At 48.2% G+C, this 26502-nt stretch overlaps 1 protein-coding gene across 2 annotated transcripts; it reads left to right on the top strand.

Moving 5' to 3' along the window:
- LOC148443065 (uncharacterized) lies at positions 1 to 25047 on the top strand. 2 transcript variants are annotated; one of them, XM_088463284.1, is made up of 7 exons: positions 1 to 86; positions 569 to 715; positions 1510 to 1701; positions 2156 to 2234; positions 2354 to 2451; positions 11777 to 12032; positions 23848 to 25047. In XM_088463284.1, exons 2-7 carry the CDS (start codon positions 638 to 640, stop codon positions 24834 to 24836), a joined length of 1692 nt encoding a protein of 563 aa, XP_088319410.1. In that variant the 5' UTR covers positions 1 to 86; positions 569 to 637; the 3' UTR covers positions 24837 to 25047. The 2 variants fall into 2 exon arrangements, with proteins under 2 accessions (XP_088319410.1, XP_088319411.1); XM_088463285.1 differs by lacking the exons at positions 1 to 86; positions 569 to 715; positions 1510 to 1701 and adding an exon at positions 1790 to 1833.
- The last annotated feature ends 1455 nt before the right edge of the window (positions 25048 to 26502 follow it).

Raw genomic sequence — 26502 nt, 5'->3', positions numbered from 1 at the left:
GAAGTGCTGTCCTACTTCCGGTAGACTAGACTGCTGTTCTGGAAGAAGCAGAGAGGAGACTTTGTTGTGTCTGCCAGCAGCTGATGGTGACTACTATTATTAAACAGGGGGAGAAGCCTGTGGTGTCCTGTTATTATTATACAGGGGGAGCAGCCTGTGGTGTCCTGTTATTATTATACAGGGGGAGCAGCCTGTGGTGTCCTGTTATTATTATACAGGGGGAGCAGCCTGTGGTGACCTCATATTTTTATTATACAGGGGGAGCAGCATGTGATGTCCTGTTATTATTATACAGGAGGAGCAGTCTGTGGTGTCCTGTTATTATTATACAGGGGGAGCAGCCTGTGGTGTCCTCATATTTTTATTATACAGGGGGAGCAGCCTGTGGTGTCCTGTTATTATACAGGGGGAGGAGTCTGGGGTGTCCTGTTACTATTATTATTATACAGGGGGAAGCAGCCTGCGGTGTCCTAATGTTGTTATTATACAGGTCATTCAGTGTTTCATATCTGAGTATGTTACATGTGTATTATTTGATTTTTATTATAATTATTATATTTATTCCTAGACAACCAAGCAGTGAGAATCTGAAACATCTGTACTTGCAAAAATAAGAAGTATCATTTATTCCCTGGGAATGGATAAAGACAGGAGTCACATGTCAGAGCGGATACTAAATTTCACTTTGGAGATCATCTACCTGCTGACTGGGGAGGTGAGGGGGTCTGAGGGCATCACAGTGTCCTCACATATATAGTAATAATACAGGTACATGGGGGAGGTGAGAGGATCTGGGAGAGTCACAGTGACATCACTTATATCTATAGTAATAATACAGGGACATGACTGGGGAGGTGAGGGGATCTGGGAGTGTCACAGTGACATCACTTATATCTATAGTAAAAATACAGGGACATGACTGGGGAGGTGAGAGGTAATAATACAGGGACGTGACTGGGGAGGTGAGAGGGATCTGGGAGTGTCACAGTGACATCACTTAATTATAGTAATAATACAGGGACGTGACTGGGGAGGTGAGGGGATCTGGGAGTGTCACAGTGACATCACTTATATCTATAGTAATAATACAGGGACATGACTGGGGAGGTGAGGGGATCTGGGAGTGTCACAGTGACATCACTTATATCTATAGTAATAATACAGGGACATGACTGGGGAGGTGAGAGGGATCTGGGAGTGTCACAGTGACATCACTTATATCTATAGTAATAATACAGGGACATGACTGGGGAGGTGAGGGGATCTGGGAGTGTCACAGTGACATCACTTATATCTATAGTAATAATACAGGGACATGACTGGGGAGGTGAGGGGATCTGGGAGTGTCACAGTGACATCAGTTTTATATATTGTCATAACCGAGTACCAGGGAGCCAGTATCCAATATTAGTATTCTGTACACAGTCCTAACTGGATTTGGGACTTATTTTATAGAGAGTTACTATATATTCTAATATACTCTATATTGATGTCTCCTGTAATACAAAGGGTTACACAGTAGTGAAGAAGATATCTGGTGAGTGTAAGACACCCAGCAGCCGTCCCCATGTGTTAGGAGGACTGACCAGGACCCAGTGTCCCATCACGTTGCCTCCACGTCACTCGCTGATACATGAGAGACACAATGACCAGAAGATCCTGGAACTCGCCAACAAGATCATTCAGTTGCTGACTGGAGAGGTGACTGCTGGGAATGGGACATTATACAGTAACACCAGGGGATGTGTCTGGGTGATGACAGGAGAGGTGACTGCTGGGAATGGGACATTATACAGTAACACCAGGGGATGTGTCTGGGTGATGACTGGAGAGGTGACTGCTGGGAATGGGACATTATACAGTAACACCAGGGGATGTGTCTGGGTGATGATTGGAGAGGTGACTGCTGGGAATGGGACATTATACAGTAACACCAGGGGATGTGTATGGGTGATGACTGGAGAGGTGACTGCTGGGAATGGGACATTATACAGTAACACCAGGGGATGTGTCTGGGTGATGACTGGGGAGGTGACTGCTGGGAATGGGACATTATACCGTAACACCGGGGGATGTGTCTGGGTGATGAATGTATCATTGTGTATGTCAGGTTCCTATAAGGTGTCAGGATGTCACTGTCTATGTCTCCATGCAGGAGGGGGAGTATATAGAGGAACACAGGGGTCTGTACAAGGACGTGATGATGGAGAATCACCGGCCCCTCACATCACTGGGTAAGAGGAAACTCTCATTTATTGAACAGGGGAGAGCAGGTATGGGGGCCCCCTATATACACACATCACCTGATAATCACATATATACAATGTACTCAGTCACTGTGTGTTTCCTACAGATGGACCCAGTAACAGAAATACCCCAGAGAGATGTCCTCGTCCTCTATATTCACAGGACTGTACAGAGGAGAATCACAGGACCCCACAGGAGCATCAGGTAGGTGGGATTTAGGGTTCCACAAAATGCAAAGTGACTTTATATGTCAGTTCACCAGCTGGGATCTGTACACTGTATCAGCAGGAGGAGCAGAAGCGGGTAGTCACACACCAGCTGGGATCTGTACACTGTATCAGCAGGAGGAGCAGCAGCGGGTAGTCACACACCAGCTGGGATCTGTACACTGTATCAGCAGGAGGAGCAGAAGCGGGTAGTCACACACCAGCTGGGATCTGTACACTGTATCAGCAGGAGGAGCAGAAGCGGGTAGTCACACACCAGCTGGGATCTATACACTGTATCAGCAGGAGGAGCAGAAGCGGGTAGTCACACACCAGCTGGGATCTGTACACTGTATCAGCAGGAGGAGCAGAAGCGGGTAGTCACACACCAGCTGGGATCTGTACACTGTATCAGCAGGAAGAGCAGAAGCGGGTAGTCACACACCAGCTGGGATCTGTACACTGTATCAGCATATCAGCAGGAGGAGCAGAAGCGGGTAGTCACACACCAGCTGGGATCTGTACACTGTATCGGCAGGAGGAGCAGAAGCGGGTAGTCACACACCAGCTGGGATCTGTACACTGTATCGGCAGGAGGAGCAGAAGCGGGTAGTCACACACCAGCTGGGATCTGTACACTGTATCGGCAGGAGGAGCAGAAGCGGGTAGTCACACACCAGCTGGGATCTGTACACTGTATCGGCAGGAGGAGCAGAAGCGGGTAGTCACACACCAGCTGGGATCTGTACACTGTATCGGCAGGAGGAGCAGAAGCGGGTAGTCACACACCAGCTGGGATCTGTACACTGTATCGGCAGGAGGAGCAGAAGCGGGTAGTCACACACCAGCTGGGATCTGTACACTGTATCGGCAGGAGGAGCAGAAGCGGGTAGTCACACACCAGCTGGGATCTGTACACTGTATCGGCAGGAGGAGCAGAAGCGGGTAGTCACACACCAGCTGGGATCTGTACACTGTATCGGCAGGAGGAGCAGAAGCGGGTAGTCACACACCAGCTGGGATCTGTACACTGTATCAGCAGGAGGAGCAGAAGCGGGTAGTCACACACCAGCTGGGATCTGTACACTGTATCAGCATATCAGCAGGAGGAGCACAAGCGGGTAGTCACACACCAGATGGGATCTGTACACTGTATCAGCAGGAGGAGCAGAAGCGGGTAGTCACACACCAGCTGGGATTTGTACACTGTATCAGCAGGAAGAGCAGAAGCGGGTAGTCACACACCAGCTGGGATCTGTACACTGTATCAGCAGGAGGAGCAGAAGCGGGTAGTCACACACCAGCTGGGATCTGTACACTGTATCAGCAGGAGGAGCAGAAGCGGGTAGTCACACACCAGCTGGGATCTGTACACTGTATCAGTAGGAGGAGCAGAAGCGGGTAGTCACACACCAGCTGGGATCTGTACACTGTATCAGCAGGAGGAGCAGAAGCGGGTAGTCACACACCAGCTGGGATCTGTACACTGTATCAGCAGGAAGAGCAGAAGCGGGTAGTCACACACCAGCTGGGATCTGTACACTGTATCAGCATATCAGCAGGAGGAGCACAAGCGGGTAGTCACACACCAGATGGGATCTGTACACTGTATCGGCAGGAGGAGCAGAAGCGGGTAGTCACACACCAGCTGGGATCTGTACACTGTATCGGCAGGAGGAGCAGAAGCGGGTAGTCACACACCAGCTGGGATCTGTACACTGTATCGGCAGGAGGAGCAGAAGCGGGTAGTCACACACCAGCTGGGATCTGTACACTGTATCGGCAGGAGGAGCAGAAGCGGGTAGTCACACACCAGCTGGGATCTGTACACTGTATCGGCAGGAGGAGCAGAAGCGGGTAGTCACACACCAGCTGGGATCTGTACACTGTATCGGCAGGAGGAGCAGAAGCGGGTAGTCACACACCAGCTGGGATCTGTACACTGTATCGGCAGGAGGAGCAGAAGCGGGTAGTCACACACCAGCTGGGATCTGTACACTGTATCGGCAGGAGGAGCAGAAGCGGGTAGTCACACACCAGCTGGGATCTGTACACTGTATCGGCAGGAGGAGCAGAAGCGGGTAGTCACACACCAGCTGGGATCTGTACACTGTATCGGCAGGAGGAGCAGAAGCGGGTAGTCACACACCAGCTGGGATCTGTACACTGTATCAGCAGGAGGAGCAGAAGCGGGTAGTCACACACCAGCTGGGATCTGTACACTGTATCAGCATATCAGCAGGAGGAGCACAAGCGGGTAGTCACACACCAGATGGGATCTGTACACTGTATCAGCAGGAGGAGCAGAAGCGGGTAGTCACACACCAGCTGGGATTTGTACACTGTATCAGCAGGAAGAGCAGAAGCGGGTAGTCACACACCAGCTGGGATCTGTACACTGTATCAGCAGGAGGAGCAGAAGCGGGTAGTCACACACCAGCTGGGATCTGTACACTGTATCAGCAGGAGGAGCAGAAGCGGGTAGTCACACACCAGCTGGGATCTGTACACTGTATCAGTAGGAGGAGCAGAAGCGGGTAGTCACACACCAGCTGGGATCTGTACACTGTATCAGCAGGAGGAGCAGAAGCGGGTAGTCACACACCAGCTGGGATCTGTACACTGTATCAGCAGGAAGAGCAGAAGCGGGTAGTCACACACCAGCTGGGATCTGTACACTGTATCAGCATATCAGCAGGAGGAGCACAAGCGGGTAGTCACACACCAGATGGGATCTGTACACTGTATCGGCAGGAGGAGCAGAAGCGGGTAGTCACACACCAGCTGGGATCTGTACACTGTATCGGCAGGAGGAGCAGAAGCGGGTAGTCACACACCAGCTGGGATCTGTACACTGTATCGGCAGGAGGAGCAGAAGCGGGTAGTCACACACCAGCTGGGATCTGTACACTGTATCGGCAGGAGGAGCAGAAGCGGGTAGTCACACACCAGCTGGGATCTGTACACTGTATCGGCAGGAGGAGCAGAAGCGGGTAGTCACACACCAGCTGGGATCTGTACACTGTATCGGCAGGAGGAGCAGAAGCGGGTAGTCACACACCAGCTGGGATCTGTACACTGTATCGGCAGGAGGAGCAGAAGCGGGTAGTCACACACCAGCTGGGATCTGTACACTGTATCGGCAGGAGGAGCAGAAGCGGGTAGTCACACACCAGCTGGGATCTGTACACTGTATCGGCAGGAGGAGCAGAAGCGGGTAGTCACACACCAGCTGGGATCTGTACACTGTATCAGCAGGAGGAGCAGAAGCGGGTAGTCACACACCAGCTGGGATCTGTACACTGTATCAGCAGGAGGAGCAGAAGCGGGTAGTCACACACCAGCTGGGATCTGTACACTGTATCAGCAGGAAGAGCAGAAGCGGGTAGTCACACACCAGCTGGGATCTGTACACTGTATCAGCATATCAGCAGGAGGAGCACAAGCGGGTAGTCACACACCAGCTGGGATCTGTACACTGTATCGGCAGGAGGAGCAGAAGCGGGTAGTCACACACCAGCTGGGATCTGTACACTGTATCGGCAGGAGGAGCAGAAGCGGGTAGTCACACACCAGCTGGGATCTGTACACTGTATCAGCAGGAGGAGCAGAAGCGGGTAGTCACACACCAGCTGGGATCTGTACACTGTATCAGCAGGAGGAGCAGAAGCTGGTAGTCACACACCAGCTGGGATCTGTACACTGTATCAGCAGGAAGAGCAGAAGCGGGTAGTCACACACCAGCTGGGATCTGTACACTGTATCAGCATATCAGCAGGAGGAGCACAAGCGGGTAGTCACACACCAGATGGGATCTGTACACTGTATCAGCAGGAGGAGCAGAAGCGGGTAGTCACACACCAGCTGGGATTTGTACACTGTATCGGCAGGAAGAGCAGAAGCGGGTAGTCACACACCAGCTGGGATCTGTACACTGTATCGGCAGGAGGAGCAGAAGCGGGTAGTCACACACCAGCTGGGATCTGTACACTGTATCGGCAGGAGGAGCAGAAGCGGGTAGTCACACACCAGCTGGGATCTGTACACTGTATCGGCAGGAGGAGCAGAAGCGGGTAGTCACACACCAGCTGGGATCTGTACACTGTATCGGCAGGAGGAGCAGAAGCGGGTAGTCACACACCAGCTGGGATCTGTACACTGTATCGGCAGGAGGAGCAGAAGCGGGTAGTCACACACCAGCTGGGATCTGTACACTGTATCGGCATGAGGAGCAGAAGCGGGTAGTCACACACCAGCTGGGATCTGTACACTGTATCGGCAGGAAGAGCAGAAGCGGGTAGTCACACACCAGCTTGGATCTGTACACTGTATCGGCAGGAAGAGCAGAAGCGGGTAGTCACACACCAGCTGGGATCTGTACACTGTATCAGCAGGAAGAGCAGAAGCGGGTAGTCACACACCAGCTGGGATCTGTACACTGTATCAGCAGGAAGAGCAGAAGCGGGTAGTCACACACCAGCTGGGATCTGTACACTGTATCAGCATATCAGCAGGAGGAGCACAAGCGGGTAGTCACACACCAGATGGGATCTGTACACTGTTTCGGCAGGAGGAGCAGAAGCGGGTAGTCACACACCAGCTGGGATCTGTACACTGTATCGGCAGGAGGAGCAGAAGCGGGTAGTCACACACCAGCTGGGATCTGTACACTGTATCGGCAGGAGGAGCAGAAGCGGGTAGTCACACACCAGCTGGGATCTGTACACTGTATCGGCAGGAGGAGCAGAAGCGGGTAGTCACACACCAGCTGGGATCTGTACACTGTATCGGCAGGAGGAGCAGAAGCGGGTAGTCACACACCAGCTGGGATCTGTACACTGTATCGGCAGGAGGAGCAGAAGCGGGTAGTCACACACCAGCTGGGATCTGTACACTGTATCGGCAGGAGGAGCAGAAGCGGGTAGTCACACACCAGCTGGGATCTGTACACTGTATCGGCAGGAGGAGCAGAAGCGGGTAGTCACACACCAGCTGGGATCTGTACACTGTATCGGCAGGAGGAGCAGAAGCGGGTAGTCACACACCAGCTGGGATCTGTACACTGTATCGGCAGGAGGAGCAGAAGCGGGTAGTCACACACCAGCTGGGATCTGTACACTGTATCAGCAGGAGGAGCAGAAGCGGGTAGTCACACACCAGCTGGGATCTGTACACTGTATCAGCAGGAGGAGCAGAAGCGGGTAGTCACACACCAGCTGGGATCTGTACACTGTATCAGCAGGAAGAGCAGAAGCGGGTAGTCACACACCAGCTGGGATCTGTACACTGTATCAGCATATCAGCAGGAGGAGCACAAGCGGGTAGTCACACACCAGATGGGATCTGTACACTGTATCGGCAGGAGGAGCAGAAGCGGGTAGTCACACACCAGCTGGGATCTGTACACTGTATCGGCAGGAGGAGCAGAAGCGGGTAGTCACACACCAGCTGGGATCTGTACACTGTATCGGCAGGAGGAGCAGAAGCGGGTAGTCACACACCAGCTGGGATCTGTACACTGTATCGGCAGGAGGAGCAGAAGCGGGTAGTCACACACCAGCTGGGATCTGTACACTGTATCGGCAGGAGGAGCAGAAGCGGGTAGTCACACACCAGCTGGGATCTGTACACTGTATCGGCAGGAGGAGCAGAAGCGGGTAGTCACACACCAGCTGGGATCTGTACACTGTATCGGCAGGAGGAGCAGAAGCGGGTAGTCACACACCAGCTGGGATCTGTACACTGTATCGGCAGGAGGAGCAGAAGCGGGTAGTCACACACCAGCTGGGATCTGTACACTGTATCAGCAGGAGGAGCAGAAGCGGGTAGTCACACACCAGCTGGGATCTGTACACTGTATCAGCAGGAAGAGCAGAAGCGGGTAGTCACACACCAGCTGGGATCTGTACACTGTATCAACAGGAGGAGCAGAAGCGGGTAGTCACACACCAGCTGGGATCTGTACACTGTATCAGCAGGAAGAGCAGAAGCGGGTAGTCACACACCAGCTGGGATCTGTACACTGTATCAGCATATCAGCAGGAGGAGCACAAGCGGGTAGTCACACACCAGATGGGATCTGTACACTGTATCAGCAGGAGGAGCAGAAGCGGGTAGTCACACACCAGCTGGGATCTGTACACTGTATCGGCAGGAGGAGCAGAAGCGGGTAGTCACACACCAGCTGGGATCTGTACACTGTATCGGCAGGAGGAGCAGAAGCGGGTAGTCAAACACCAGCTGGGATCTGTACACTGTATCGGCAGGAGGAGCAGAAGCGGGTAGTCACACACCAGCTGGGATCTGTACACTGTATCGGCAGGAGAAGCAGAAGCGGGTAGTCACACACCAGCTGGGATCTGTACACTGTATCGGCAGGAGGAGCAGAAGCGGGTAGTCACACACCAGCTGGGATCTGTACACTGTATCGGCAGGAGGAGCAGAAGCGGGTAGTCACACACCAGCTGGGATCTGTACACTGTATCGGCAGGAGGAGCAGAAGCGGGTAGTCACACACCAGCTGGGATCTGTACACTGTATCAGCAGGAAGAGCAGAAGCGGGTAGTCACACACCAGCTGGGATCTGTACACTGTATCGGCAGGAAGAGCAGAAGCGGGTAGTCACACACCAGCTGGGATCTGTACACTGTATCAGCAGGAAGAGCAGAAGCGGGTAGTCACACACCAGCTGGGATCTGTACACTGTATCAGCAGGAGGATTAAAGCAGAAGCGGGTAGTCACACACCAGCTGGGATCTGTACACTGTATCAGCAGGAGGAGCAGAAGCGGGTAGTCACACACCAGCTGGGATTTGTACACTGTATCAGCAGGAAGAGCAGAAGCGGGTAGTCACACACCAGCTGGGATCTGTACACTGTATCAGCAGGAGGAGCAGAAGCGGGTAGTCACACACCAGCTGGGATCTGTACACTGTATCAGCAGGAGGAGCAGAAGCGGGTAGTCACACACCAGCTGGGATCTGTACACTGTATCAGCAGGAAGAGCAGAAGCGGGTAGTCACACACCAGCTGGGATCTGTACACTGTATCAGCAGGAGGAGCAGAAGCGGGTAGTCACACACCAGCTGGGATCTGTACACTGTATCAGCAGGAGGAGCAGAAGCGGGTAGTCACACACCAGCTGGGATCTGTACACTGTATCAGCAGGAGGAGCAGAAGCGGGTAGTCACACACCAGCTGGGATCTGTACACTGTATCAGCAGGAGGAGCAGAAGCGGGTAGTCACACACCAGCTGGGATCTGTACACTGTATCAGCAGGAAGAGCAGAAGCGGGTAGTCACACACCAGCTGGGATCTGTACACTGTATCAGCATATCAGCAGGAGGAGCACAAGCGGGTAGTCACACACCAGATGGGATCTGTACACTGTATCGGCAGGAGGAGCAGAAGCGGGTAGTCACACACCAGCTGGGATTTGTACACTGTATCGGCAGGAGGAGCAGAAGCGGGTAGTCACACACCAGCTGGGATCTGTACACTGTATCAGCAGGAAGAGCAGAAGCGGGTAGTCACACACCAGCTGGGATCTGTACACTGTATCAGCATATCAGCAGGAGGAGCAGAAGCGGGTAGTCACACACCAGCTGGGATCTGTACACTGTATCAGCATATCAGCAGGAGGAGCAGAAGCGGGTAGTCACACACCAGCTGGAATCTGTACACTGTATCAGCAGGAAGAGCAGAAGCGTGTAGTCACACACCAGCTGGGATCTGTACACTGTATCAGCAGGAAGAGCAGAAGCGGGTAGTCACACACCAGCTGGGATCTGTACACTGTATCAGCAGGAGGAGCAGAAGCGGGTAGTCACACACCAGTTGGGATCTGTACACTGTATCAGCAGGAAGAGCAGAAGCGGGTAGTCACACACCAGCTGGGATCTGTACACTGTATCAGCAGGAGGAGCAGAAGCGGGTAGTCACACACCAGCTGGGATCTGTACACTGCATCAGCAGGAAGAGCAGAAGCGGGTAGTCACACACCAGTTGGGATCTGTATACTGTATCAGCAGAAGGAGCAAGAGCAGATAGTCAAACACAAGCAAGGTTCTATTGTTCATTTCTGCACCCTGCACCTCTTAAAACCCTTGCAATACCTCTTTGCTTCCTGGGGTGTCACTCTCTGCTCTGGTGATTCTAGCACGCAAACGGCTTAATCTCAGCTGTTTGATGCATTAGTTGTGTGCTAGAAGCACCAGAGCAGAGAGCGACACCCCAGACAGGATAGAGGAACTGCACGGGTTGTGACAGGTGCAGGGTGCTAGAATGAAGAATAAGGATCGATATAATGTATCACCTAGCATCATGTGCAGAAATAGCTTGGATAGCACTAGCAATCACCTAGCAGCAACTGCAAGGTCTGTCCCTCCTTTACAGTGTCAGCGGGTGGGTAAGAAAGGGGATTAGAACTTGCTGACAACTTTCATAAGCACTGTTGAATATTGTCAATGCTGGAGACTTGCGCTACACCGGTCATTCTTCCTCTCAGCCAGCATACTTTCTTAACAGCCTTTCATAGTGCCCAATTGGTATAGTTTATTTGGAAGATGGGTAACACATCCTGACACGGCAAAAGAAGAAGCCACAATAACCCACTGTAAGATCTGCAATGGAGTACATCAAAGAAAAGTAACTTTCAGATACATAATTTGCTGTTCTCTCTAACATCCAATTGGGTACACCGGATAATATGGGGTAGAGAATAAGGTGCAGAGAGACCAGCAGGTGCTAGAGCGTTTCCAGTTAATATAAAGTGACCATACTCTAGTGTTCCTTCTAGACTGTGGGCAGGGTGCTAAGGGGAGGCAGGGAGTCTAGGCGTACACCAAAAAGGAGGCATGGCCGACCGGGAAGGGGTACGCCATTGTGACATACCCCCAATCCGGCACATTTGGGGGCATGTCCAGCATTTACGGAGATGCTAGAATTTCCCCCAAGCTCTCCCCTCATGGTGAATAGATGCGGTGTCTATTCGGTGATCGGTCACCGCAACTTTTTCCCACCCGTAGGTGGGGAAGGCACAGGGCAGGGCTTTTTAGCAGGGCGCATTAAGCCCTATTAAATTCGGGCAGGGCACGGCAACTGCTAAAACAGCCTAGCGGGAACACCACACTCCTGACACCACATGCTATACCTCATAGTATCCAGTGTCCCCCCAAGCACTGAGAGAGAATGATTTGTAACCAAGGTACAAAAATCCAAAATTTCATAGTATGACCTGTGTCTAATACACTAATATTCTTCTAGCTAATCTCAATTAAGGAAAAGAAATGATTAAATTGTTATTAATTTGTGACTTATTTAGAGTGAAGACCTGATTGATATGAAGACAGAAGATTTAGAGGGAGAAGAAGAGACCTATATGATTAATATGAAGATAGAAGATATAGAGGGAGAAGAAGAGACATATGTGACTGATACGAAGGCAGAAGCTACAGAGGGAGAAGAAGAGACATATGTGACTGATACGAAGGCAGAAGATACAGATGTTGAGGAAGAGACGTATGTGACGGGTGATCAGCAGTGTAAGGAGGAGGAAATCCCTACATATATCAGCACAGGTGAGAAATAAACACTTTCATTGCAGAAGAGAGTCACATATTCTCTCTGTGCACCATTATGACATAATGGGGTAAGTGTATTATAGTGGCACACATCGTGCCGTTATAACTTTTCCTGCTTCGCCTCTTATGAACATCTCATCTGCCGGAATGGGGGAGTGAAACTCCCCCCCCCTCCCTTCAATGAGCCTGCCTGAATATACAATGCATCAGCCTAGTGCTGATGTACTGTGTCTCACTCCCGGCCGGCTCCCCTGGACATGCGCGGGATCTCGCAAGCAAGAGCTGGCAGCTGCCGCAGCAGAGAGTGATCTCCCAGCTGTGGTGATTGGGCAACGGCAGTTGCAGTTGTCGATATCGATAGCTGCAGCTTGTGACGCCTGAGGGTTAGTTTTGGGTTGGAACAGGCATGGGAGACTGAAGAGGAGGTTTGAGAGGCGTGGATGAACTGAGATGGTTTGAGCCAGAACCTCCTCCTGTATAGATGTGAGGAGATAGATACAGCAGTGGATGATGGGCCCAAAGGCGAGAACAGAAATAGTCTATTGAACAGCAGGTTGGAATGGAACTGAATATATAATAATGAATGTGCAGAATCAGATTGAGACCGATGTTGCTGGATGAGAGCTGGATCGGTTAGAGGCAGATGTTGATGATTTGAAGAACTTGATGGAATTGAATCTGATGTTGAAGAATTGATGAACTTGTTCAGTTTGAGACCGATGTTGAAGAACTTAATTGATATTAGGGATGTGCAGGCTCGGTTCCGTTCGTTTTTTTTTACCGAATCTTATTGGGTATCAGCTGTCACGAGTTTTGGATAGCCAATAAGATTCGGTAAAAAAAAACGAACGGAACCGAGTAGAACCGAGCCTGCACAACCCTAATTGATATGCGTCCAATGTTGTTGAATTAATGAGCTTGATCCAATGTTGATGAATTGAGGAACTTAAATAATGAGAGTCCGATGTTGAAAGCATCGGATGAGACCGATGGTTGGAGGTATCGTCTGGAACCGATAGTTGCTGTAAGAACAAGGCTCTGTGGTAAAACCAGACTGGTGTGCAATTTGGTATAGAAGATTTGTTTACCAGATCTAGGAACTGGATATAACGGACTGGGACCGTTCAGATACAGATTACCTGGGAGCTCCGTACTGAGCTGTAATTTCGGCAAGAAGTGACTTTGTACTGGCAATGAGGGTTAGTCAGGGCATACAATTTATAGTTGTGGATCCCCAGGGATTGGATGCTGCAATCAGCTGGTCTGGGAGCGGCGCTCTGAGTGAAGGAAGAGCGTCAGGTGCCAGAGTCCAATATGGCTGCGCCCATACTGTTGTTTTGTAGGGAACTCTGGTGTGCAGTTTGGATACCATCATGCTGGGGAGACAATCTGTGAGCAAGTGACTGCGGAGAGCCATCTCCATGCTCAGTGACAGGACACTGAGCAGATTGGGCAGGAGTAGACCTCAGCACCAGCCGGGAGAGTCTAGAATCTTTGCCACTTCATATTCAACTCCACGATGAGTCTGGACTTTGGGTGCCTATGGAGGTGTTGAATGAAACCGATTGAGTGCTTTCAATAAAGAAATATGGAACGAATTGGTATCCTCAGGCAGGGAGGCAGCTTGTGTTTAAATGAAACTGGGTTGATTACACACTCTACGGCGAATGGCCCAATGTTGCGGGAAGCAAATTTAATGGATGGCACTTTTAACTGCAGATTTCATGTAGAGAGTTAAACTCTATCACCTTCTTTGAGACTGGGAACTGTCCTCCTCTTCCTGTCAGCAAACTTCTTGTACCGCTCAGAAGCCTTCACAAGTGAGGAGCGGATCTCTTTCCAAATCTTGGAGAAGTGCTGCAAGCTGTGGTCAGCATCTGCAACCTGTAAGGCAGGAAGAGGCTGAAACTCAGGAACTCGTGGGTGAAGACCATCGGTGGCACAAAAAGGGTGTGGAACCAGATGAAGATTGGTACTGATTGTTGTGACATACTTCCACCCAAGGATGCAATCCAGCCCAGTTGTCCTGAGAGGAGAATACAATTAAAAGAAGAAATGACTCCAGGTCTTGGTTGATTCTTTCCGTCTGACCATTGGACTGGGGGTGGTAACAATATAAAAGCAGCTAATGAAGCAGGGTGATAGGCAGTGGAGAAATTGAACAAGGCAAAATTATTGTGTCATCCAGTGGCGCTGGATATAAAATGTTGCAAAACACAAAGTATAGGGATAGTACTTAATCCTTATCAGAAATTTGAAATCCTGCTGGTCATCCTTTTGTATCTGGAGTTCTCAAAATCTTCATACTTTGTCCATATGATACATGTAACAAAAATAGTAAAGGAATGTCTTAATAGTCTGATGTAATTTTCCTATTAATGTTCATATGCAGAATGACGTTGTTCTTATCAAATGGGCACGTATGGTTAATGCGTACCCCACTCACATTAGAAAGTGTGGTTTAACGCCTAAAAAGGTTTCTTTACTCTTCCTTCCTAATTGTTATTCCAAACAAGTCTTTTTATATCGTGACACACAAATGTTTATGAGGGGTGAAGTGATGCGTACCCTACTCACATGGTGTAAATGCTGTAACCTGCATATAATGGTTTCTTTTCGGATATCCTCCTGGAGTATCCTCGGGGTTAATTCCCATATGATGTTTCCTTCCGCCTCGCTGTCACGTGGATGATACTTATGGGCTCATTGCTCCGTCCTAAGAGAGGATTTCTCACAAAATGATGATGTCCTCTTCTTCTCTTCCATGTCTGTCAGCTCCTGGGACACACACAGCGCAGGACGGAGGACACCTGCTGGTGGAGGCGGATATCACGCGTCACGTGTCAGTACAGGAGACCAGAGGCTGCAAATTGAGTTTGACTTGAAGTGAAGAACACAAGGAATGCCAAAACTTGGCGACAAACTGCACTCCCTGGTCAGAGATGATTTCCTGAGGTAGTCCATGGAGTCTGCAGATTTCTTGTATTAATAATTTAGCCAACTTGGGAGCTGACAGTAGACCGGTAAGGGGTATAAAGTGAGCCATCTAGGTGAACTGGTCAACTATCACCCAAATGGTGTTGAATTTGTTTGAAACCGGGAAATCAGTTATGAAGTTCATCATCATGTGTCTCCATGGCTGATGTGGAACATAGAGAGGAAGTAACTGCCCAGCTGGAGACTGTTGAGACACTTTGGACCTCATTCAGAGTCGGTCGAAGCGGCCGCACGGTCGTATAGAAAAAGTTGCCGGATATGCAAATGATGCATACGCATGTTGCGTCCCTAAGGTCGGATCGTTAGCTGGCCGACCAAGGGGTGGATGCGGTCGGATCGCTAAAAATATGCCCACATCTCGTACGCATAGCGCGTCATCTCCGGCTACATAAGGATTAATCGCGAGCATCGTATGCCATCGGAACTGGTCGTAGAGCTAAAGGTTGACCTGACCCTCTCTTTAGCTCTACGATCATGTCAGTGTAAAACCTCCCCTGTCACGTGTGCCATGACACTACTTTGTTAATTATGCACTCCCATAAAACGCCGTTCGCATAATGAGGCATGCTTGCGTTCTGATCTCCACTCCCCCGTTTTCAAGCACCTTCCCCTGTTACCACCCACAAACGCCGCAATCTGTCACTCAAACTACCGACCTGGCGGTGTTCAAGGAGAGAGAAATTTCTGATCGTAGCCACTAGTTTGCATACGCGCATTGCGAACTGTACGCATGCGCAGATCAGCGAACATCGGCTGCGTACGACCGTGCGGCCGCTTCGACCGACTCTGAATGAAGTCCTTTATGCTGGACACCCTTGTTACAAGAGGCAATGAAGTCTTATTTTAGGAGTCTTTTTTTTTTGAGAGAGAGGGCCTCCAGTAAGACCTGGAAATGAACTGTCTTTTGTATGCCTGCATGACCTGCAAAGTGGGAAGCATGAGCTCAGTGTAGCAGTTTCTTGCATAATGTGGTCTTGACCAGAGTTCTTCCAACAGGTGATGAGGATTCTACTTTGACTGCAGAGAAGGCCGCTGGATCAATGATGAGATGCTTCTTAGCGGATGTAGGTTCATTTTCTTGCTCCGTGGAACGAGAGAGGGCATCAGCCTTTTGGTTCTGGACCCATGGACGAATAACAGGAGCTGAAATGAACTTGTGTTTGATTTTTTTTTAGAAGGCTTCCTTTGCTTTCTCTGACCATTGGGATGGATTGGCACCTTTCCATTTGAGCACGGCGATATGTGTAATGATGGTGGAAAAGTTCTTTATGAATTAGCGATAGTAGTTCGAAAACCCAAGGTAGCTATGTACTGTCCTAAGAGTATTAGAAAGTGGCCATCCCTAATTATATATCCCAGGAAGGGAATAAACCTGACCCCAAAGACACATTTCTCCAATTTGCAGTAGAGATGAGTGGAACGGAGACGTGTCAGAACCTCCTTTACTTGCCGGCGATGTTTTTTCCAGATCATTGGCGAATATGAGAATATTGTCAAGATAGACAGCATTTTTGTACGACAGATCGCGGAAGATCTCGTTGACAATGTGTTGGAATACCGCGGGAGCATTGCTGAGACCGATGGGCATAACGAGGTATTCGTCGTGACGTCGCGGGTGTTAAATGCTATCTTCAACTCATCTCCCTCTCAAATTCGTATGAGATTATATGCTCCTTGCAAGTGAAATTTGGTGAAGATGGTGGCTCCACTGACTTGGTCAAAAAGATCTGTGATCAGAGGGAGAGGATAGCAGTTTTTAATGGTGATGTCATGCGCAGATCTCCATCCTTTTTTTACGATAAAGAAGTGAGAGGTGCAAGGATGGATGAAACCTTTTTCCAAATTCTCTTGGATATAGTCAGTCATGGCCTTGTTTCTGAGAGTGATAATGGATAAGTTCGCCCTCTGGGAGGAGATTTCCCAAGGATTCATTCAATTGGACAATCTCATTCACGGTGAGGAGGAAGAATATCAGCACCAGCTCTACTGAAAACATCAATGTATTCTTGATAAGGAGGAGTAGGAGTATCCGGATGAGACTGTACTGCAGAGCATACAGGAAGAACGTTATGGAGACAAGAACCGAAGCAGGAAGATCCCAAAGCGGTGATTTGTGAGGTCAATTTGAGGATTATGCACACAGAGCCAGGGCATGCCCAGAACTATGGAATGCAATGCCCTGGGTATGACCAGAAAATGTAAAAGTTCAGAGTGCAGAGCACCAATCTTGACTCACAGAGGTCGAGTCTGAAGGGTAATGATACCCCCTAAGATGCGGCTTCCATCAACTGGTGTGAGGTAGATAGGATGAAGCAGACTCTTGGCTGGTAATGCCCACCGCTGGACCAATTCAGATGTGACAAAGTTACCATCTACTCCTGAATCCAATAGCGCAGAGACTTGCTTGAAGCGCTTGGTTACTTGAAGAGAAACTGAGGGAATGCAAGCAGTTTTCTTTGGAGAGGAATTAATTACTTATAACTTAGCCTCTCCTTGCTGAGTTAGGAGCAGGGCAGGAGCAGCACAGTATAAACAGATCCTCGGACTGTTGCCTTTGGCGTTCTAACTGTGACAGGGGAGAACGGCTGATTTGCATCGGTTCCTCTTTGGGAGGAGAGACTGACTGAAGCAAGACTGTCATCCGAGTCTTGGAATGAATAAATCTCCCTCTTTCAATAGCACTTTCTTTAAAATGTAAGTCCACCTTGGTTCACAGGGAGATCAAGTCCTCTATTTTGCCCAGGAGGCCACGAGTAACATCTTTAACTTTGTCGGATAAGCCATTCCAGAAGGCTGTATAAAATTCTCCATCATTCCAAGAGAGTTATGATGCCAGTATTTCAAACTGCACCAGATAACGGCCTACAGAATTTGCACCCTGGCGTAGATGTAGAAGGTCTGAAGATGCAGATGACACTCTCTTAGGCTCTTCGAAGATTTGGCGGAATGTCGTGACAAATTCCATGTGAGATGTTAGGATGGGATACGATCTTTCCCATAAGGATGAAGCCCAGTCTAAGGCGGATCTAGATAAGATGGAGATGATATTTGCCACACGGATACAGTCTGTAGGAAATTTGCAGGGTTGGAGCTTAAACTGTATTTCACATTGATTTAGGAAACCCCTGCAATTTTTGGGGTTCCCATCAATTTTTTCAGGAGTAGGAATGTGCAGACGAGGTGCCACTGAGGACACTGGAACCGGAGAAAACGGAATGATTAAAGTGGCAAATCCTGAGCCTCTCAGAGTGGATTGGATGTGTTCCAGCTGGTTAGTCAGTTCTTGGAAAAACTATGCCACCTGACCCTGTGCCACCTGTTGGTGTTCTAGGCGAGGTACAAGATCAGGTGTAAACCCAGCAGCTTGTGCCTCATTCTTGGCTGGATCCATTAGCCAATAACTTTCACTCCTGAGGGTTGGTTTTGGGTTGGAACAGGCGTGGAAGAGGAGATTTGAGAGGCGTGGATGAACTTAAGTGGTTTGAGCCAGGACCACCTCATGTATAGATGTGAGGAGGTAAAGATACAGCAGTGGATAATGGGCCCGAAGACAAGAACAGGAATAGAAAGTCTTTACTGAACAGCAGGTTGGGATGGAACTGAATATATAATACTGAATGAGCAAAATCGGATTGGTACTGTTGATGCTGGATTGAGAGCTGGAACGGTTTGAGACCGATGTTAATTATTTGAAGAACTTGATGTAATTGAATCCAATATTGATGAACTTGATCGGTTGGGACCGATGTTAATGAATTTAAGAAATTGATTGGTTGGGACCGATATTGAGGAACTTAATTGATAAGAGACTGATGGTTGGAGGTATTGGTTGGAACCGATGGTTGCTGTAAGAACAAGTCTCATTGGTAAAACCAAACTGGTGTGCTAGATAGTATTGGAGACTTGTTTACCAGATCTAGGAACTGGATATGACTGACTGGGACCAGTCAGATACAGAGTACCGGGGAGCTCAGCAAGAAGCAATGTTGTGCTGGCAATGAGGGCCAGTCAGGGAATGGAATTTCTAGGGGTGGATCCCCAGGGATTGGATGCTGTGATCCGCTGGTCTGGGAGCAGCGCTCTGAGAGGAGGAAGAGAGTCAGGTGCCTATACTGTTGTCTTGGAGGGAACTCTGGCGTGCAGTTTGTATACCATCATGCTGGGGAAACACGCTGTGAGCAAGTGACTGCGAAGAGCCATCTCCATGCTCAGTGACAGGACACTGAGCAGATTGGGCAGGAGTAGACATCAGCACCAGCCGGGAGAGATGTGCAGCGTGAGCAGACCTCTGTGCTATCCGGCAGTGATGCACAGCGCGAGCAGATCTTGGCGCTAGCCTGGACAGGCACCAGAGAGGTAAAAATGTGGTTTTAATTGTCTGGAGCGAGACACTGCTGTGGGAACGGTCAGTACTGACCGTTCATACATTGCCCTGCACATCGACGCTGCTGGGGGGAGGAGTGGTATCAGCGCACATATCGTGCGCTGATACCATTCCTCCCCCATATTGCCGCTTCTACACTAGTGTTCGGTTTGATTTTAACCAGTGTCTTGTATGTGAAGTTTGTATGTTCTCTAAGTTTTTGCATGGCTTTCCTTCCCCAGTCCAAACATATACTGGTATATTAATAGACTTCTGACACAATGGGTTTCTGTGTGTGTTAGTGTATTTAGATAGTAAGATGCAATGTGTAGTGGACTCATGTGGATGACTACATATCTTGAATACAGCATCTTATTTTAAGTTGACGATAATTCAGTCAGTACAAACATCTTATTATACACTCTTCTCAGCCCCAATTAGACTGCCGCTCTCCCCCACACTTCATATCATTGTCCTAATAGCCCAGAGATCTGACCAGTCTCCTTCCCACACTCTCTGGTGTATCTCATACATCAGGAGCCATCAGCCCCTATTATACTCCTGCTCTCCCCCTCACATCATATACAGTAACTGTGTGTTACCAGCCCAGAGATCTGACCAGTCTCCTCCCCACACTCTCTGGTATATCTCATACATCAGGAGCCATCAGCCCCTATTATACTCCTGCTCTCCCCCTCACATCATGTCACTGTGTGTTACCAGCCCAGAGATCTGACCAGTATCCTCCCCATACTCTCTGGTGTATCTCATACATCAGTAGTCATCAGCCCCTATTATACTCCTGCTCTCCCCCTCACATCATGTCACTGTGTGTTACCAGCCCAGAGATCTGACCAGTCTCCTCCCCACACTCTCTGGTGTATCTCATATATCAGGAGCCATCAGCCCCTATTATACTCCTGCTCTTCCCCCTCACATCATGTCACTGTGTGTTACCAGCCCAGAGATCTGACCAGTCTTCTCCCCACACTCTCTGGTGTATCTCATATATCAGGAGCCATCAGCCCCTATTATACTCTTGCTCTCCCCTCACATCATGTCACTGTGTGTTACCAATCTGACCAGTCTCCACATGCCCTGGTGATTTCCATACATCAGTACAAGGTGATTCCATCACCTATCAGTGGGACGAGTCCCCATGTGATATTGCTAAAGAGTTTACTTATGCACCGCCACGTGTGACATTACCATGATCTTCCTTGTGTAATAACTGAATGTTTGATTATATACTGCAAAACTTTAGTAAAATTGCCCTTCTGCTTTCAGCCACTTTCTGCTGTTTCCTATATAATATACCCTGCTGCACTGCACATGCACTTATAGCAGCTTCCCCATTGATTTTGGTTTTTTTTTATTATTGTTGCTACTTGTGTGCCCACTTGGGGAACTTTATGACCTGTGGCCGAACAGTGTCCTATGGTTCCTGTGTCATTAACGGTATGCAGACGTTATTTCTGCCGAGGGCCATTTTGATATATATAACATTATCCGCCGACCTGGTGCAGGCCACGCCCCCTCCATGTGATGTCACACGGGGGTGAGGTCACAATCGCCGTTGATTACAGCAATGCCCGGAGCATCCTGAGGATGCTGTAAGGGCAGTGGTGTGACCATCGGAAGCGTCCTAAGGACGCTCCAGGCAGCACTGCTGCATAGATTCTGGCTGCAGGGTGACATTCTAGATAGTGGATCTATATAGGGGCCATTCAGATGAGGCAAGCAGAAAAAAGCTCCGAAGGCCAGACCAAATGATTCCGCGGGCCTTATACAACCCCAGGGCCTGAGATTCCCCATCCCTGGTATAGAAAGTCGTCATGTCTACACCTGAATGTTAAATTTTACTGTCAACACAGTTAAAATGTCGACTAATTACATGTCTACATAGTCATTAAGTCGACAAACCGGTGATCGGCATAGGTGTCAACATTTGAACATGTCAACTTGATGTTGACCTCATAAACATGCAGACGTGCTATGTCGACATGCTGTAGTCTGACTTAGGATTGTCAACATTTTAAATTTCATGAAATCATACCAAATCCGTTATTATCAGTCCAATAATGAAAATCGTTTGTACATCTAAATGTAAATGATCCCAGTAATATGGATATGGATGTAGAGGAGGAATTCCCACCAGGGGAAGAGCCTATGCAAGTTACATCGTAGCCACTTTATACTGTTGCTCATGAAGGATCCTGGGTGGTACAATAGTATCACTATCCAATCAGCGCCCGACACAGTCTCCATTCATTCCTATAGCCTTTATATGAATAACCTCCAGTCATAGACGTGAGTGTGCTTCCGCCCTGCTAGGGCTAGTAGTGTGCGCTATTTCAGCGTATTCAGCGGTTACAATATTTCCCCATCAATCAACGGCAAAATACAGTACTCGGCCGTGCAGCTAATCCAGGCTCGCCTTAGACAGAGTCTCAGTCTCATACAGTAATGTAAGGAGCTGTGAAAGGGCTGTGCCATATTACATAATTATAATTATAATATGCTATTAGGGGGTACATTTACTAAAGTTCGGGCTTTTAGAAGTGGAGACAGCAACCAATCAGATTCGACTTAACATTTATCTGGCACCTTCTAGAAGATAATAGCTAGAATCTGATTGGTTGCTATGTGTAACAACCTGCAATGTACCATTCATGAATTGCCATCCTGCCACTGAGATACTTTGTATAGGATACAGCTCTGTTACACTGTACAGGTTCCACCATTTTGACCTTGGAGGATGGACCCTCATTCTGATTCCGCGCTTACCAATATCACACACCTAGGGCTTATCTAATTGCGGGTGTGTGAGTGTTTGTAAGTGTGTGTGTGTGTGTGTGTGTTTATATGAGTGACCCCCGGTGTGTGTTAACCTTCCTGTGTATATCCCCTCATAAGGGGTGCTGGGAGAACTACATCTCCCAGCAGCTCCCAGGACTCCACGCAGCTCCCTCTCCAGTGAAAAGATGAAGGGGAGGCCACCGGGAACCACAGGGAGACCCCGGGACACGGGAATGTGCATAACCTTGGTAATCCAAAATTGGGCTTGAGGGGCGTGAAGTTTTTTTTTTTCCTTGCTAAACCTCGCAACCAATTGGACATGCCCCCTAGTCTGAATAGATCCTACTAAATAACGATACATGTATTGAGTAACGCATGCGCGCCATGAGTTTGGGAGCTGAAACACTCAGCAATATGTAAGCACTCATTTCTGGCACCACTTTGGCACAAATTATTTTTATTTTACTGCAATATTATTATCTGATCCAAAATAGTCTGACAAAATAAATGATTGTTAAAAAAATTATTCAAAAGACAACATGTCCGAAATTAATTTTAATTAAGTGCAAGTGTCTAAGGTCTAGTAATTTTTTTATTTATTTTTTAAAATTTGAATAATTCGTATTTATTAAAGTTTCAATGACTGATTTACTGCTCGATTCAGAGATGGACGCTATTCCGAATATTTACGCAGCGATTATCTGTAAACTGCGCAGGAGTCTAAGCCAAACTGCGCATTCGTCAAGGTACAATACCGTAGTCGCTCGCAGTGACTTTTTACGCACAGTGTGATTGACAGTCGGGGAGTGTTTAGAGGAGGTAACAGGGAACAGCCTGTCTATGTGATTCCGTAGGCAAGAAAAAATGTCTCCCGCGTCTCAGGACCCTCGGCCATACTGCGCAACCATAGGGCTATTAGTAGACTGATAATCTCAGGATCTGCGACCGACGGTGTCTTTCTACGCAGATCCTGGGCTTTGCAAAGCTGCAGGTGGGCGCCTCCATACATTTCTCAGCACCGCGACATTTGCGTATTTTCCCACATCCGCTGCGTGCAGAGCCGCAGCATTAGCATACGACTGTGATTCAGGCCCTTAGTGTATGGGGAAATAACAAACAGATAAGGGGAGGGGGATACACAAGCTTCTCTGGTACATTACAGTAGGCAACTGAAGTATACAATATGCATACCAACACACAGTAGTGTTCATTCTAGCACCCTTCACCTGTCACAATCCGGGCAGTTCCTCTTTCCTGCCTGGAGTGTCACTCTCTGCTCTGGTGCTTCTAGCAAACTCAGGTCTGCACATCAAAAGTTTGATGCATCAGCTGAGTGTGCTAGAAGCACCAGAACAGAGAGCGAAACCCCAGGCAGGAAAGAGGAACTGCACAGGTTGTGACTGGTGCAGAGTGCTAGAATGAACACTGAAGCAGTTCTATAAGGTAACCTGTAACATCCCCAAACCCAACAGACAATACATTTTTAGAAATTAAATAGATCTATTTTGTTCCACTCTTAAAACAACTTGCCTTGATCCCTTTACTTTCCAGCTTTATGTTTGCTTATGAGTTTGAAAGGTTAGGGTGAGATCAGAGATTGATTAATGATGCCTTTGGTGTGGGATTCTTAGTTAACTGTTTTGTTTCTCCCAGATGGACACAAAAGCAGGAACACCTTGGATGGTCATCTCATTTTGTCTCCAGATTTTAACTTAGAAGATAACGACCTCACAGGAGATTCTCCAGAAGAAAACTGCAGTAGCCTAGTTATACGTCCAGTGTATCACAGTGTAGATAAATTGCCTGATCCCGCTTATAATGAGGCGTGTTCTCCTGATAACTTGACAGATCATAGAGGTGATGTTATATATTCCTTTTCAGAATGTGGTCAATCTTTTACACATCAGTCAGTCTCTGTTAGACAAGAGAGAGGTCACACAGGTGAGAAACCATTTCTGTGTACTGAATGTGGGAAATGTTTTAAATTTAAATCGCATCTTGTTAAACATCGCAAACATCACACGGGTGAAAAACCATTTCCATGCTCTGAGTGTGGGAAATGTTTTATACACCTATCGGCTCTTGCCGCTCATCAGAGATGTCACACAGGTGAGAAGCCATTTCCATGCTCTGAGTGTGGGAAATGTTTTATACACCTATCAGCTCTTGTTACTCATCAAAGAAGTCACACAGGTGAGAAACCATTTCTCTGTTCTGAGTGTGGGAAATGTTTTACACAGAAATCACATCTTGTTGCACATCAGAGGCATCACACAGGTGAGAAGCCATTTCCATGTTTGGACTGTGGTAAATGTTTTACACACAAATCGGATATTATTAGACATCAAAGAATACACACGGGCGAGAAACCATTTCCATGTTCTGAGTGTGGTAAATGTTTTAAAATTAAATCACATCTTGTTGAACATCAGAGAACTCACACAGGTGAGAAACCATTTCCATGTCCTGTGTGTGGGAAAAGTTATACACGAAAATCACATCTTATTACACATCAGAGAACTCACACAAGTGAGAAACCATATACATGTCCTACGTGTGGGAAATGTTTTGCACGGAAAACACAGCTAAATAGACATCAGATATCTCACACAGGTGAAAAAGCTGCTATTGTAAGGCATTAGAAAATTTACACTTGAATGTCAATGAGTTGGTAGATGTGAAACTGTTGCATTAATACACTGAAGTGCCAAAAGTCATGGGTTAGGTGCCTAGTATCGTGTCGGACCTCCTCTAGCCTGGCAAAGTGTAACAGCTAAACATGGCATTGATTCCACAAGTCTTTGGAGAGATGTTTCCCATGCCGTCTGGAAAGCTTCCCACAGCTCCCTGACATTTGTAGGTGCAGGATCTTGGGCGTGAATGGACCACTCCACCACGTCCCATAAATGCTCGACTGTGTTCATGTCATGATGGCCACACCATTCATCGGAACTCTCCAGAATGCTCCTTGAACCAATTTTGGACAACTTGGGACCGATCACACGGTGCATTATCCTGCTGGACTATTCCATCGTTGTGGGGATACACAAAGTCCATGAAGGGCTGCAAATGGTCAAGCAATGCAACATCGTTGTTAACGGTCAATGACGTGTTCAGACGGACCAGCAGACCCAGCCCATGTCACATGAACACACCCCACACCATTATGGAACCACCACCAGCCTGCATTGTGCCTTGTTGACAACTGGGGTCCATAGTCTCATAGGGTCTGCTCCACACCAGAAAACATCACCCCGAAACAACAAACTGACTGATCAGACCATGTTGCCAGGCCTACAGGGTCCAGTTAGCAACATCACAAGTCTAGGTATGGCCCTGTGCCTGGTGTCATAGTGTTTACAGGAGCACTCTGGTGAGTCTGCTGCTCCCATATCCCTTGGAAGCTAAAGAATGCTGCACTGACCTGCTGGATATATGCGTCTGGCACATCCTGTATTGTATTTGGACGTGACTTGCTTGTAAGTTACTATGGACAATTCTGGCCAGACACCACTGGTCATGATTATTAAGTACCTGTGGTCGGCCACCGCGCTGTCCATTGTAGGTGGTAGTGCCTTCCATGAGGTATTCCCGGTACACATGTGATACCATTGATTGAGGAATGTTGAATGTTTGCACAACTTCAGAAATAGAATGTCCTATCTGTTGGGCACCCACTATCATGCCCCGTTGGAAGCCAGATAATTCACTGGCTCACCATGAGCAGCCTAGCTGGTGTTCAAACTGACTCATGAGATGTCAGGTTGCAACTGATGCAGGTCCGGACATCAAGACGTCACAGTACAGTGACAACACCTACCATTACCTTTACATATGGCTATCCCATGACTTTAAGCACTTTAGTGTTATCTACATATAAGAAAAATGTAAAAACATTTAGCACAGTGGTGCTCAACATCAACCCTCACGTTTTCCCAACAGGTCATGTTTTTAGGATTTCTATCTGTGGAAGCAGGTGCTATAATTACTGACCCAGCAAAATAGATTACCTCACCTTTGCATTATGAAGGACATCCACATAACATTATCTGTTGATGGTACTTGAGAACGGGTTGAGAACCATTGGACTAGCGCGTTTCTCCAAATAGGATTTAGAATACTTTGTAGAAGCAAGGCAGTCATCTTGGATGTGCTTTCAAAATGATCCACATCAGTCCATGCCCCATTGCGCTTAGTCTAAATTCCATACCACACACCAGGTTGCATTTTTCAACCAGTCTTGAAAACCAGAGTAACTGTTGAAAACCCACAAGCCTGTTGAGAACATACAGACTCCACATCCATACG

Source organism: Taudactylus pleione, unplaced genomic scaffold (assembly GCF_031769625.1).
Source record: "Taudactylus pleione unplaced genomic scaffold, aTauple2 ptg001337l, whole genome shotgun sequence".
NCBI classification, from domain to species: Eukaryota; Metazoa; Chordata; class Amphibia; order Anura; family Myobatrachidae; genus Taudactylus; species Taudactylus pleione.
This window is presented reverse-complemented; position numbering and strand designations above follow the sequence as displayed.